Below are 14,271 nucleotides of genomic sequence, written 5' to 3'. Positions count from 1 at the left end.
CACTGATATGAGATATGTGATAGTAGTGGCTTCGAACACATATTGGCACTTAGTGTGCGAGATTCCCGTGTATCCGATATTATTCTAGTGGTTCAACGGGTATGAAAAGGGAAGGTTCAACAAATGCTCCAATAGGTGATACTATGAAATTTTGAAAAAGGTATAAGTTGATGATGTTTGAAATATGCTTAGCTATATGTTTGAAAGTATGAATGCTTATTAGTAGAATGCAGAAAAGTTAAGACAAGTAATAAATTCAAGTGATACATGTTAAGATTAAATGGCTATTCATGCTAATGTGCTTATGATTTGTATCATGTATCCTAATATGTGTGGTGTGAAGGATTAGGTTTTGGCCAAGCTTTGGTTGGATCATGCCATGTTAATTTATAAGTTATGCATTGTAATGGTAAGTGTCCAAATGGAAATATGCTTGTGTTTAGGAAAGAGTGGTAAGGTTTAAATCATGTAATTTCTTACGAAATGGTTTATCATGTGATTAATTCTAAAAGAGCTATGTTTAAATGCACTAGCTTGTGGCTATGGTTGATGACATGCTTATGTCTTGTGTATTATGCATATGAAATGAGTGATGAAAAAGGGAATGATAAATTGAATTGAGGATGTTATTTAAGCTAAAGAAAGTACATGTAATGGAAAGTAATGACATGCAAATGAAAGAAAGAAAATTGAAAGAGATTTAAAGTTTTTATAAAATCCTACTTTTTTAGGTATGATAGTATAAGCGATGTTGTGGAATTATTCAATTTGTGAGTTGTTGAATTTGGTTTCATGAATCGTATGGTATCGGTATATGATTATTCTTGATATGTATAAATTTCATATTGGAAATGGATTGATCTGATTAAAATTTATACGAGCTTACTAAGCATTCATTGCTTACGTAGTTATTTTTCTTTACTTTTCAGACTATCAGAAGCTCGATCGGGTTGGAAGCTCGTCGGAGATTTATCACACTATCCATCTATTATATTGGTAGATTTTGATATCTTGGTTAAGGTTATAATGACAAGTATAAGTATTTGGCTAATGTTGACATGTGTGGTTTGGTTGTTGATATGGTCATTTGGGTTGGCTTGACATATGGCATTTTGGTAATGTAATGAATTTAGTTTTGGTATGTAAATATTAGCCTTAAAATGGTGAATGTTTGGTTTGCTATGTTTGAATGATGGAAGATGAAATGAAAGTCTAAATATACATATTGTAAATGTCTTGAGGCATATATAAATGGGGTGAGTTGGTACCTTGTTATGAATGACTTATATGACTATTGATGCTAGTGGTTGAATGGTATACTTAGTACCATTTGGTATGTTATGGTAAGTAAATTCAATAGTATTTAATGATGCAAACTTAGTTAGAAGTTAATTAATTATTTGGGCCAAATAAAGTACATGGTTATACATGCTTTAATGTTGGCATTTGAGGTGCCTTTAGGCATAATTGTTGGATGTTATTATATCATATGTGTTTGGCTTGATTATGCATGATTTTGGTGCCTTTTGAGGGCTTATGTATATGTGCAAAAGGGATTATAGGTACATGTTGAAAAGGGTGAGAAAAATGGCTTGTAAAATGGCCTATTTGCATCCACACGGGCAGAGACACGGGCGTGTGTCTTCGCCGTGTGTGACACACGGCTAGGCAGCACGGCCCTGTGTCCCCTATAGTTTTCAAAGGGTTGCGAGTCAGGTTTTACACGGCCTAGCACACGGCCAGGCACACGGGCATGTGGTCTGACCGTGTAACCCAAGCCAGTGAGTTACACGGGCACGGACACGGGCTGGGGCACGGTCGCGTGTCCCTATTTCGAATGCCCACACAGCCTAAGTCACGGGCGTGTCTCTTGGCCATGTGAGTCACATGCCTGGCCACACGGCCGTGTGACCCCTGAAGTTTGTAAATTTTCATCTTTTCCCTAAAATTTCTATATGTTTCTGATTTAGTCCCGATTTGTTTCTAATGTATGTTTAGGGCCTCGAGGGCTCGTATAAGGGACAATATGTATGCTATTGATTGGTTTTTATGTGATTGATGATATTAATTAAATGTTTTAAAATTTTGTATAGTTCTGAAATGTAAACTCCGGTAATGCTCAGTAACCCTATTCCGACGACGAATACAGGTTAAGGGTGTTACAGTGTGTCACATACAGCTAAGACACGTGCCCGTGTCTCTGCCCATGTGGACGAAAAATAGGTCATTTTCAAGCCATTTTCTTACCCATTCAAGCACATAACTACAAGCAAATTTCCATATATGAACAAGCCTTTAAATTTCACTAAAAACATGCATAATCAAGCTATTCAAATAAGGTACATAAGCATTCAACCAATATGCCCAAAGGCACCTAAAACACAACATTTAAACATGTATAACCATATGCAAAATTTAACCAAAACTTACCACTTTGTTCACATGTAAAATTCACATCCACAAGTATCCAATTTACTATTTAACATTTAGCATCATAAGCTATATGTGCCAACTACATTTTTTTCATACCAAAATGACCATGTTCAATGTCCATCATCTAAGCATCATAAGGACTATAGAATCAACCATCATAAGGCCACATACATATATCAACATAATAACCATTACAAGGCCAAATATATACATGCCAACTTAATGCCACTTTATTATCCAAAATGCTATAAAACAAATGGCTACATCATCAAACAAAATATCTATACTTGCCATTATAACTAAGACTTAAAAACGTTAAAATCTACTGATTTAGCCGATGGATAGTGTGATAGGTCTTCGACGACTTTCCAACTTGAACAAGCTTCCGATTAACTACAACACATAAAAAATAAACACAAGATAAGCATGTTATGCTTAGTAAGTTCGTAGTATACAAATTATGCTTATCAATACATTGCATAATATTAAAATATATATGTATCAATCCAACATGAGAATAAATGATTCATTAACTTAAATCAAGTGAATTATACTTCTCATTGCCATGGATAACACATATTTCCTACCTTCCCTAGTAATAAGGTAAATTGCATCGATGGTTCTTACCGAAGCTCACACGAGTAAAATCATGATGGTTGTCCCAACCCTTTTCATAGCTCGATAGCTGAAGCTATCCCTTTTTATTATTTGATGATCAACGATATGCCGTTGGATTTTTCCACCGAGACACAATTTGATATTATATTAAATAATAGCATTTAAAACATAATTTAAAACGCTATTTAAACGTACAAACTTACCTCGACAATAAACATAGAAATGTAGTCGATTAATCTGAAGCTTTTTCTCTGCCTCGATCTAGAGCAGTATGTGGTCTATCTTGATATGCAATTGGAAATAAGTTGGCCGAACCCTAGCTACTTCAATGGTGAATTTCAGTCATAGAAATGAAGAAACAAGAATAGGACATCTTTCTTTTGTCTTTAATTAGTTAACAAATTAACTTAATTATCCATTTACCAAAATATCCTTTAAAATTATTCATAATTTCATTAATACCAATCCATGTACATCCACTATCTTCATTAATGGTCTGATTACCACATAAGGACTCATACTTTAAGATTCTATAGCCAATTAATACCTTTAGCTATTATAACTCAACTTTTGTACTTTATGCGAATTAGTCTTTTTTATCAAATTAAGCATGCAAACGGTAAAATTTCTTAACGAAATTTTTATACGGCAATACTAACATACTGTAGACATTAAAATAATAATAAAATAAATATTCTCACGTCGAATTTGTGGTCCCAAAATCATTGTTCCGATTTCACTGAAAACAGGCTGTTACATTCGCTTCAATGTTCAATTTAGTATTTGAGTTTTTGTTCAATTTGATACGTGAGTTTTTTTTGTCCCACTTAAGTACTTGAGTTTACTTTTAATATTCATTTTTGTACTTGAGGGTTTTTTTTATCTCAATTAAGTACCTATATTTTTTTATTAGAGCACACATGTCAAACATTGCCATTAAATTCAAGTACCATTTGAATATTGAAATTAAATTTAGGTATCAAATTGAACAATAAATCTAAACTCAAGTATCAAATGATATACTAACCCCAAAAAATTGATTTCAACGATTAACCCAATATATAATATTTTCATCAAATGGGAAATGGTTTACTCACACCAAGTGTGATAATTAATATTTTAACAATCCAACTATTGATTTTATGTAAAATTTTGAATAGATATGATATTTCTATCATGCCGATCTAAAATATTATTTATATTAATATACATTTGGTGGTTGAAAGTTGTTTGCATAAAACAAATAATTAGAAAAATTAACTCCAAACTTGACATGTAGTAAATATAATGGTTAAATTATTAAAATAGTAATCGTGAATATGCATAAAACCATGTTTATTTTACACAGTGCAAATGATTCTCTCCTTTTTTTTTTTAATTTAACCATTAAATTTATCTTTTTAGAAAAAATATATAAACATATATACACACATATTAACATATTTGAGTGATAAATAGGGATGGTAAAAAAAAAAAGCCCAAAATCAATGAATTTTGAGCCGATTTGATAGGAAACTAAGTTTTAAGTTGAATCGGGTTTAGCATGAAACTACGCCGTCTTATGACCGAGATATTTACAAAATTTCCCTCCTATGTATTTAATATTATTTTAGTTAAAAAATTCTTAAAATTTATCACTACCAATTTACCACATTTACTCTTATTTCACACTAATTTTTTTTCCTCCTCTCTTTTTGATTTATTTTCACAAGTCCCTCTCATTTTTATGTCTTATTTTTTCTTTTGTGACGTATATATTTTTACTTAATCATTCAAAGCATGGTTTTGCTGTGAATGATAAAGCTTAAAAAGTAAACCATTAACACAATAAATCCAATGTTTAACAACAACAACAAAAAGAACACATCAAATTCAATGGGAAGTGGTGACAAAGTCTTTTTTTTTACTTAATAAATTTTAACAATAATAATTTTAAATTTTAAATAATATTCTTAGCATATTATTTTAAAATATCTATATTAATATTTTAATAACAAATATATATTACAATTTATAGATATTTAGCAATAAATATTTTATAGTATAATATTTTAATATTTTAATTATATAAATAAGATACTTAACTTCAAGTTTATATATAATCTTATTATAAAATAAAATTTGATTGTTAAAAAGAAATATATAGAAGCAAAGAAGGGGCGGATAACCTAAAACAGTAATTTGAAAACAAGATTGACCAAACGCAATCAGCATAAGTTCGCCATTAGAGTTATAAAATGATAACAGAACAGAAGAGGGAGACAGAGGACGGGAGCAGTGAACAAAGCAAAGTAAAGATGAAAATGTCACCTCAATTGTAAGTGAACCTAACTCATTTTCGACTCCTCCATTTGATTCAATCCGATTAACGACATTAAAACATTTGATCCTATGTATAAATGATTACTATCTGAAGGTGAGTCGATTTTACTTTCAGTATAAGAAATTGAAGTTGCCCGCCCTCCGCCCCCGCCACCGCTGCAGCTATCGTTGATTCATCTGGCTCCTATCTTTCTGTGAAGAAACTGAATCGATCGTCCCCTTGGAAGCCCTAATTAACAACTTTGAGAACTAATCGAGCCCTAATTTTGGGAGTTCTTCAAGCAATCGGGCTTTTGTTCTTCGAATTTCGGCATTGAAATTTCCCAGCCCTATTATTTTGAATCTTAAAATTTCATTTTCACATTAATTTATCAATAATTCAGATTAATTAATTTACAGAAAATTTTAAAAAATGATATGGAGAGATTTAAAAAAAAAAAAGCGTCAGGCTTTTGAATAAAGCAAAAAAGGAAAAAAGAGTTTGAAAGGAAGGTTTTTAAGACCAAATCGAAGTCGTTGATTTTCTAATTAAATAAAATAAGGTTGGTTTAGCTAAGAAAAAAAACAAGTCAAAAACAATCTAAACTCTGTTTGGTTTCAACATCTTAAACGTGCTTTCTTGGTACTTCAAATGCTTTAGGCTTTCTAGAACCAATACTAATCACCAAACAGTTCCTCTGAACGAGGTGGCGCGTTTTGACACGATCCTCTTGCTCGAGCGTGGTCTTATTTTCCTTCTCCTTTTGCTTAAATTGACTCGCACTATAGCTGCAGTCATTAAAAATTAAAATAGCCTTTAAAAAAAATGCCCACTGAAATCTGAATTAAGGAGTTGAAGAAAAGTTTCCAAAATACGATCTTTTATGCTTTTAATTCCTTTATCTCTAAGTTATCTCCTGATTGCTATCATTGTTTTTTTGGGTTCCCTGTAAGAATCGCCACAAAAGAAAATGGCAGAAAATTCGATTCTTTGCTCTGTTTCTAGCTTGATTCTAAGTCTTTTCACTCTCTTTCCTTGTTTATTTGGGCACGGTAATTCAATTGAGCAACTTGCTGGATATAACACCTTTACTATATCTAGCTTCAAATACCCAGAAACCCAGATCAGACCCTTTGATATGCGCTATATACGAGGTACGTAAAGCTGTTTTTTTTTTGTGGTCTTTTTTATAAGTTATTTTGGGTCAAGTTACCCTTCTTCTTTTTTTGATGTTTTTCTTATGGACTGCTCTGGTTAATGGGTAGTTTTCAAAGTTTAAACTTAACTTAAATGATTGGATTGTTGTTTCTGCTTTGGGATGGTATTTTCCGTTGTTGTTACTTTCAATTTAAACGTTCTTTTTTTTTTTTGTCTTTTAATCTTAATTTTCTGTTTTAATGATCAAAGCAAGATGTTAAAATTTTCCTAGTCCAATTTGATTGTTGGTTTAAGTTTTATTCCGTTTAACTCAAGTGTTGTATCATATTTAATTGTAATACTGCTTCATCAGGACCAAGTTAAATTAGTTATAGAGACAATGATTTAGAAATATCAAGTCTGAAGGTGTTCCGTTCTGTCATGCTGATTATTAGGTTGGTTTATATTGATGGAAAGCTAGGAAGTATCATTCCCAGGAATTTGTATTCAAGAGAAAAAAAAAGTTTCATATTTTGTGCTATTTTCATTCAAATCTATTGTTAGTTGGAAAATGAGATTCGTTCAAAAATATGGTGATCGATTAGATAGTATTACTATTTGAGTTATTTTCTTCTGTAATGCCTCATTGGGTTTACAATTTTTCCTTGTCTCAGTTGATTTACCTCCATGGTTCTCCTCAATGTCAATAGCATTGAAGTCAAGTGTCAACCTTGTAAGTATGCTTGTCCAAGTTAATTAGGTTTTCAGGTTAATCAGTATGGTTGGATTTCTTCTGTTTGTTCATACTGCATGTCTACTCTTTTATTGATGCAAATCGTTAAAAAGTTTTCATCGCTTATCTAGTCACTGATTTTGGAGTTATAACATTTGATAGTTTAACCGATCACTCTTTCTTATGCTTCAAACTGCTTGCAGGATATTAAAAGTGTTGAAAAAGTTCCTAAAAGTGCGCTGCCGATGATATGTTTCAGAGAAGGCAGCCTTCCATTGCCAGATGTCTCAAACACTTCATTTGGAGGTATCTTGCAAACAAACATAAAATATTATTTTCTTATATAATTACTAACTTTCATGCCAAATGGCTAGCAGTTTTAAGAGGTTTTCTTATGTTGCAGAACTAGTTGCACTATCTAACAGCTCTTTTGAAGGAGCACAAGTGCTTCAAAATTCAGAGCAGTGTTATCCTGTACCAAGAAATATGACAATGAAGTTGACAAACGAGCAGGTTTGCTATCATTATCACCCTTACTTTTCTTAGAAAAGTCGGTTTCTTGTGTAATTTAACTGAATTCTTGGGCAAGTATGGCATTTGGCTTATTTTACCCCACAACCAGGGGTGTGAGGTGGGTGGGGTCAAAGGTTTAGTATGGCACATGGATTATTCCAAAACTTCCTCATTTTTTCTTTTTCTTTTTTTGAGATTCAGCTGTTGGCATTATAATAACTTTAAAATATGTGTTTCAGATATCTGCCAGGGTTTTGTATTTTGGTCTTTTCAATGGTGTTGGGCCTACAAGAACACAGTCAAAGATGGTAAGATTACTAACTGAGCTATTTTACACCTTATTCATGGCTGGCTCCATTGTATCTAGCTTCTATGTAGTTCTCACCCACTTCTTGTGGTTAAGCAATTTATTGGTTGAAAATATATACCTGTGTTGTTTAATTCAGTTCAGAGGAAAATAACTATATTTTCTTTGCACATGGAATCCTTTGCTCAAAAGGGAAATAAAGATGCTTGTAAACTCCTAATGAACCACATATAAAACCATGTTGATAGATGGATATTCTAATGGTAAGATCTGCATGACGGAAACTTGTTAGATGGCTATAAGGAAATATCCAGACTGGTTTGTGATGCCAGATAACAAGTTTTCTCAGCAAAAAGAATCCTTGATTGCTTTTAAGCTGGTGGAATTGAAATCTTCTGGTGAATCATCAAATTGTTATTTGAAGATGTTTGCTTTTGATCCTATTTATCTCATTCTTGTTATATTTTCCATGTCAGTTTATCCTCTTTGTGAAGAGGCATTGGTACATTTGTTCCAGACATTCTACTGGAAATTGAATTTACAGCTAATGCTCTGGATTGCAGATTGTTCGAGGCCCTTCTTACTCCTTTGCAGCCAATATTAGCGTGGAAGGATGTATAACCTCATCAATGCAGGGGCAATATTGCAACCAAACTGTTGAACTGCTTTCATGTGGTCTATCTCGCAATAATTCTGGAAATGGTTCGGCATCTGGGTTTTTCAATCAAAGCATGCTTTCATGCAGGAACAATTTTGTGACCTCTTGCCTTGGAGATGAAGAAATGAAAATATACACCTTAGAGATACTACGAGTAGCTGAATTTTTAACCGTTTCAGCAGAAAATGTAAGGTTAAGACCTGTAAATAACTCTGGGAATAGTAGTGGAATTGACTTAATGTGCTTTGCTCGTTATGGTGCTATGCCTTCAGCTACTCTACATGATTTTTCTGGTAACTTAAATAAATCCCCCTTGGTCATTAACTCCCCAAAGGTTGGTCAATGGTATATTTCTATTCTAGCTCTAAATCTCTCGAAGGAAACTGGTGGATCTCAAAGTAATGTTTCAAAAGTTTGCTATTCCCTAGAACTACAAGAACTCGAATGTCCACTGGGGAAGGCTGGGCCAAATTGTTTATCCGAAAGATACATGCTTCAGGTGGGAATTGTCAAGAAATGTGTTATACGTATTCTCTCTATTTTCCCCTTTTTTGTGTTTTGTTTTTATATTTTGATGCTCTTATGAAATTATCTGCCTATGTTAAAATGAACACATTAAATAATATATATACCCATTCACATCTGTAAGGATAAAGTATATATCAGTTTGAAAAGGGGAGGGGGGGAGAAGCGAAATGATTTGCTTGCTTCTTAATGGTGACGCATAAACATTTACAAAACCAAAGATGAGAGGATGACAGTGTGAATTCCAGTCATCGGTGATTGGACACCATATCTTTTACAATCTGATATCAAGGACTGAAAGGGTCAAATTCTACCAACCAAATTATGGCCTTTATAATGAAGGGCCAAATTTTGGTTTGGAAACCATTGATTTCTGATTTCTATTTAAGTTTTATTGTTATTTCTAATTAGATTTACAAACAGTTTTATTCCTGGACCATCTTTTCTTTCTGTTGATTCTCGAAGAAACTCATTTTCTTAGACGTTGAGTAATGGGTTGCAACTATTGGTTTCTGATTTCCATTTTAGTTTTGTTATTATTTTTAATTAGATTTATGAACAGTATTATTCCTGGACTATCTTATCTTTCTGTTGATGCTTGTAGAAACTCATTCGCAGGAGTAAGTTATTGACAAGCTGAGAATGGTTGTCTGCAGACGGTTCTCAGGAAAGATTCCACCCCTTTTGAGTCCTATTTTTTGCCATATAGTGAGAAAGTGATGTCGGATGCTGCCAATTTTCTTCTTGAGCCCCTTTTAAGCAACTACTCATTTGGAGGACTCAATACCTGGACTTATTTTATCCTGGACATTCCCCATGGTGCAGCTGGTGGAAATCTTCATATTCGGCTGACGTCAGATAGAAAGCTAAATTATGAAATATATGTTAGAAATGGCGGATTGCCATCGCTTGTTAACTGGGACTATTATTATGTAAACAAGACAAGCAACAGTCATGGCTCCATGTTTTTCGCTTTGTACAGTTCAAGTGAAGAAAAGGCCGATTTTTACATCTTATATGTTAGGGAAGGAACCTGGAATATTGCTTTAAGGAATCTAAACAGCACTGATGGCACTTCCAATAGGCAGACTACCATGTCTGTTTCACTTGAAAGATGCCCGAAAAGGTGCTCCTATCATGGTGATTGCAAATCTGCTCTTGATGCAAGTGGATTAACATCATACAGGTATTAGCCATCTCCATATTTTTATACTCTTTTATCTAATTTTTTATTGCAAAATATTTTAATTTTTAGATCTAATTGCATGTGATTCCTTGTTTGAGGAGATGATGAATGTCTAAAGGGCATTTATGATTTCCTTCTAACTGTACTATTTTCTGCTTCTCAGCTTTTGTGCCTGTGACCGTACCCATGGAGGCTTTGATTGTAGCATTGAGATTGTATCCCGTCAAGGTAAATTCTTTTCTGGAGTTGAATGCAAAAATATGGCTGACATCCCTACCGCTACTTTTCATCAACATTATTGTTTATGGTTCCAAAGTAGGCTATTTTATTCTCTCTTTCCAGGAAGTGACTAGTTTCACGAAAATATTTAGATCATACATCTACTTAATGTAGGTTGGAGGCGGGGGAGGGTGGGGGGGTGTTGAGGGGAGAGATTGGCAAAGGCTGTAATCATTGGCTCGGTCTATGCAAACTCCAACTTAAGTTTATTATCTGGCGTTATAGCTTTCGAGTTTTGGTCTCTAATCTATACTTGATTCCTGAGTCAAGCCCATCAAAAAGCTTTATATACTTCTAGATGAGTCTTGTACTCTCTTGCTTAAGAACAGGTTTATTTGCATTTAGAATGCATTCCAGGGCTTGGTATCATGTAATGATATTAAATCAATTTTAGCCAATCCTGTACTTGGAAACTGATGCAGGACACATATGGCAATCAATTGCTCTAATCGCGTCAAATGCTGCAGCTGTGCTTCCTGCTTTTTGGGCTCTCAGGCAGAAGGTAGAGCTCCATTTATGTCATGGGCTAACGTATATTTGCTTATGATTCAGATTTCTTGCAAAAACATTGATCATCTTTTGTGGTGAAACATTAGCAGCAGTTGATATCAACCAACTTTTGAGCGGAGAAAGGAACATTTAGTATTGGAATTGAACTAATTCTAATCATCCGACATGAACTTGCCAACTCATTCTTCGATGGTCATATTTAGTAAAAAAATTGGTTGTTTTTATGCAGGCTTTTGCAGAATGGGTGATCTACACATCAAGTGGAATTTCAAGTGGATTATATCATGCATGTGATGTGGGCACCTGGTGTGCATTATCCTTTGGTGTCTTACAGGTATATGTGTTGTTAGTTTCTCTCCCCCTAAGAAGGATGACATTATTCATCATGAAAAACGTTGAAAAAGCATAGTGGAATAAGCATGTGGGCCTATTGTGTTTCATTGTTGCTAAAGTTCTCCATATTTTCAGTTACTCAGTTTGAGCTAATATTGAATAGCAATTTGGGAAATGTTTCAGTTTTTTGACTTTTGGCTCTCATTCTTGGCCGTGGTGAGCACCTTTGTTTACCTCACAACAATTGGTGAAGTTTATAAAAGGGCAATCCATACGGTTGTGGCTATCCTTACTGCCCTGATGGCCATAACTAAGGCAACCAGGTAAAGGGATCTGCTTGCATTTTTATTAATTTAAATTAATGGCCATATTCTAACCGATACGGTAGGTGGTTGACGGGGCGAAGTTGTGCAGGCCCTCGAATGTTATTCTAGTGATGGCAATTGGAGCGCTAGCCCTTCTTGTTGGGTGGTTGATAGAATTCTCTACCAAGTATAGATCGCTTTCCTTTTCAATGGATTTATGTCTAAATTCGCTTGAGAGGTGAGATTCTCTTCTCTACCATCATGAAGTTCATGCATATTGTTTTTTTCAGTTCCTGATACAAATAAAACCGTGTGCTCAGGACTACATGCACTAGTGCACAATGGACCTTTAATTATTAGTATTTAATACCGAGAGAGTTAAAAATTATGCTTCTTTTCATTTTTGAACTATTGTGCTTACTATGCCTTTAACATTGGCGTTATTGTGATTTATCATCTGACGTTTTAAGTGCATGATTTTCACCTGAAACTGGAAATCATGCTTGATCATTAGAAAAGTTGATTCTCAAAAGAAATATAATTGTATAATTGGAATTAATAATGCCCGAAGATAATGCATTAGTGTTTACGGGATGAACCATTAAAACTTTCTCTTCCAAGAAAGAAGCACAACCTGGTTGATACCCGAAGATAACACATTAGTGTTTACCAGATGAATTATTTAACTTCCTCCAGAAAGCTGAGCACGGTTTCTTTTAACTGTAGACGGCGGATCCGAGAATGGGTGAACAGTCTTGTAAAAACCATAATGAAACGATTTCGTTGGGGTTTTCTGCTTGCTGGTTTTATGGCACTGGCCATGGCAGCAATAAGCAGGGATCTCGAGAACAGTCAAAACTACTGGATTTGGCACAGGTTCGGATTTCTCCATCCTTTTTATTTTAAAAGACCACTCTCGTTCTCTCTCTCTCTCTATATATATATATCATATTTGATTGTAACCCTTTGATGCAGTGTTTGGCACGTCACCATATACACATCTTCCTTCTTCTTCCTCTGTTCAAAAGTAATCACCATAAACAGTGGGAACGAAAGACCCACAGATGCAAACTATCAGTTAACTCGCCAAGATTCTCTCTCAAGAGGTTAATAGGAAGAAAAGGATAAAACTTGTCATAGAAAATTAAAGTTTAAATAACAAAGAAATAACGTTATTGTCAAAGACATTCAAAGGAAAAATGTCATCTGCCACAGTGGTTTGTACAACCAAATAAGACTTCACCACTTCAATAGCTTTCTTGTAAAATTTGCCCATTTTCCACCTTTTCCAGGAGTCTGTTTTCCTTTTGTAAATATATATACATGTGTGTGTATACGTCATATACATATTTATATGTATGTATATGCATGTATACACCAATAGGTAGGGGAAATTACTGAGGCAGGGATAAAAAGGTGACCAAAAACTCTTTAGCCTTTAGGGGTAGCAGAGCAAAATGTGAAGACAAAGATGCAGGTGTTTTGAAATAGGGATTTTATTCTTGTTGAGCAATGGAATCTGAATTTTAGTATTAGTATTTTTATTTCAATCTTAGGGTTATGATATTGTTTGTATAAAACAATGCAGGTGTTACCATCGTTTAATAGCAAAAAAGTAGTTGAATTTTTTATTTATTTATAAACATTATCATTCAAGTACTGATTAAGATCGGATCAAGTGAATCTAAAACAGGTGATTTGTTTTAATCTGGTCAGCTTACTTGGTAAAATATGGGTTTTATATTTTTGGTATAATTAAAGTATTTTTCATATTGGCAAATGATAGCCTTGTTCATGCGTCGGGCTCAAAGCAATGCGAAATTTGGGAGGATTTGGATAAGAATATTATGTCTAAAAAATGAGTTTAGGTAAAAAAGATTAAGCTCTTTTAAAATGTGGGTCGGGTTTGGGTTTGAACATTTAATGCCCGAGTCTGGTCTATTTTTAAGTTTATAATACTTTATTTTATATTTTTTTAGATATTATGAAATTTAAAACACATTTAAAAAGTAAACTTATACTAAATATATAATTTTATATTGTAAACATTAAAATAATGTTAAGATATTATATAAAAAATTTCAACAAAATAAAAAATGTATAAAACTATTAAATATTAAAATAAGATAATATAAATATTTTTAAAAAAAATAAAAATAATATGATTGATCTTAAAATGTGTTTGGGTTAGTCTTTTGTAAATATAAACAAATTTAGGTAAAATTTTAAATTCATATTTCGAATCGTGTCGGGCTTAAACAAGTCTAAAATATGTTAATATTATATTTAGGTCACCCTGCTCATAAGTACTTTTAAAGAGAGTGCAATATACCTTATTACCCAGTACTCGATTTTATATTAAAAACTCATATAGAGGGCAATGATTGATAAGGTTGTACGTAACTGTGCATTCCATTCGATCATTGGGCTTC

At 33.4% G+C, this 14,271-nt stretch overlaps 1 protein-coding gene across 3 annotated transcripts; it reads left to right on the top strand.

Annotated features, from left to right (window-relative positions):
- The first annotated feature begins 5,936 nt into the window (after positions 1 to 5,936).
- Positions 5,937 to 13,474, top strand: LOC105791614 (uncharacterized). Of its 3 annotated transcripts, XM_012619769.2 has the most exons (14): positions 6,008 to 6,507; positions 7,165 to 7,223; positions 7,427 to 7,529; positions 7,627 to 7,736; positions 7,976 to 8,044; positions 8,607 to 9,200; positions 9,883 to 10,412; positions 10,576 to 10,640; positions 11,114 to 11,193; positions 11,431 to 11,535; positions 11,718 to 11,857; positions 11,949 to 12,077; positions 12,566 to 12,715; positions 12,815 to 13,474. In XM_012619769.2, exons 1-14 carry the CDS (start codon positions 6,324 to 6,326, stop codon positions 12,948 to 12,950), a joined length of 2,454 nt encoding a protein of 817 aa, XP_012475223.2. In that variant the 5' UTR covers positions 6,008 to 6,323; the 3' UTR covers positions 12,951 to 13,474. The 3 variants fall into 3 exon arrangements, 2 of the variants coding, with proteins under 2 accessions (XP_012475223.2, XP_052490892.1); XR_008198720.1 differs by lacking the exon at positions 12,815 to 13,474 and having other exon boundaries at positions 5,937 to 6,507; positions 11,923 to 12,077; positions 12,566 to 12,713; XM_052634932.1 differs by lacking the exon at positions 7,165 to 7,223 and having other exon boundaries at positions 6,359 to 6,507.
- The last annotated feature ends 797 nt before the right edge of the window (positions 13,475 to 14,271 follow it).

Source organism: Gossypium raimondii, chromosome 8 (assembly GCF_025698545.1).
Source record: "Gossypium raimondii isolate GPD5lz chromosome 8, ASM2569854v1, whole genome shotgun sequence".
NCBI lineage: Eukaryota > Viridiplantae > Streptophyta > Magnoliopsida > Malvales > Malvaceae > Gossypium > Gossypium raimondii.
The sequence above is the reverse complement of the archived record's forward strand: the minus strand, read 5'-3'. Positions and strand labels throughout refer to the sequence as shown.

Excerpts from the sequence above, each read along its gene's own strand:
- LOC105791614 (XM_012619769.2), top strand. The coding sequence starts at position 6,324 with ATGGCAGAAAATTCGATTCTTTGCTCTGTTTCTAGCTTGATTCTAAGT. Across the intron at positions 9,201-9,882 it reads CCGAAAGATACATGCTTCAG|ACGGTTCTCAGGAAAGATTC; the intron begins GTGGGAATTGTC and ends GGTTGTCTGCAG. Across the intron at positions 10,413-10,575 it reads AGTGGATTAACATCATACAG|CTTTTGTGCCTGTGACCGTA; the intron begins GTATTAGCCATC and ends TCTGCTTCTCAG.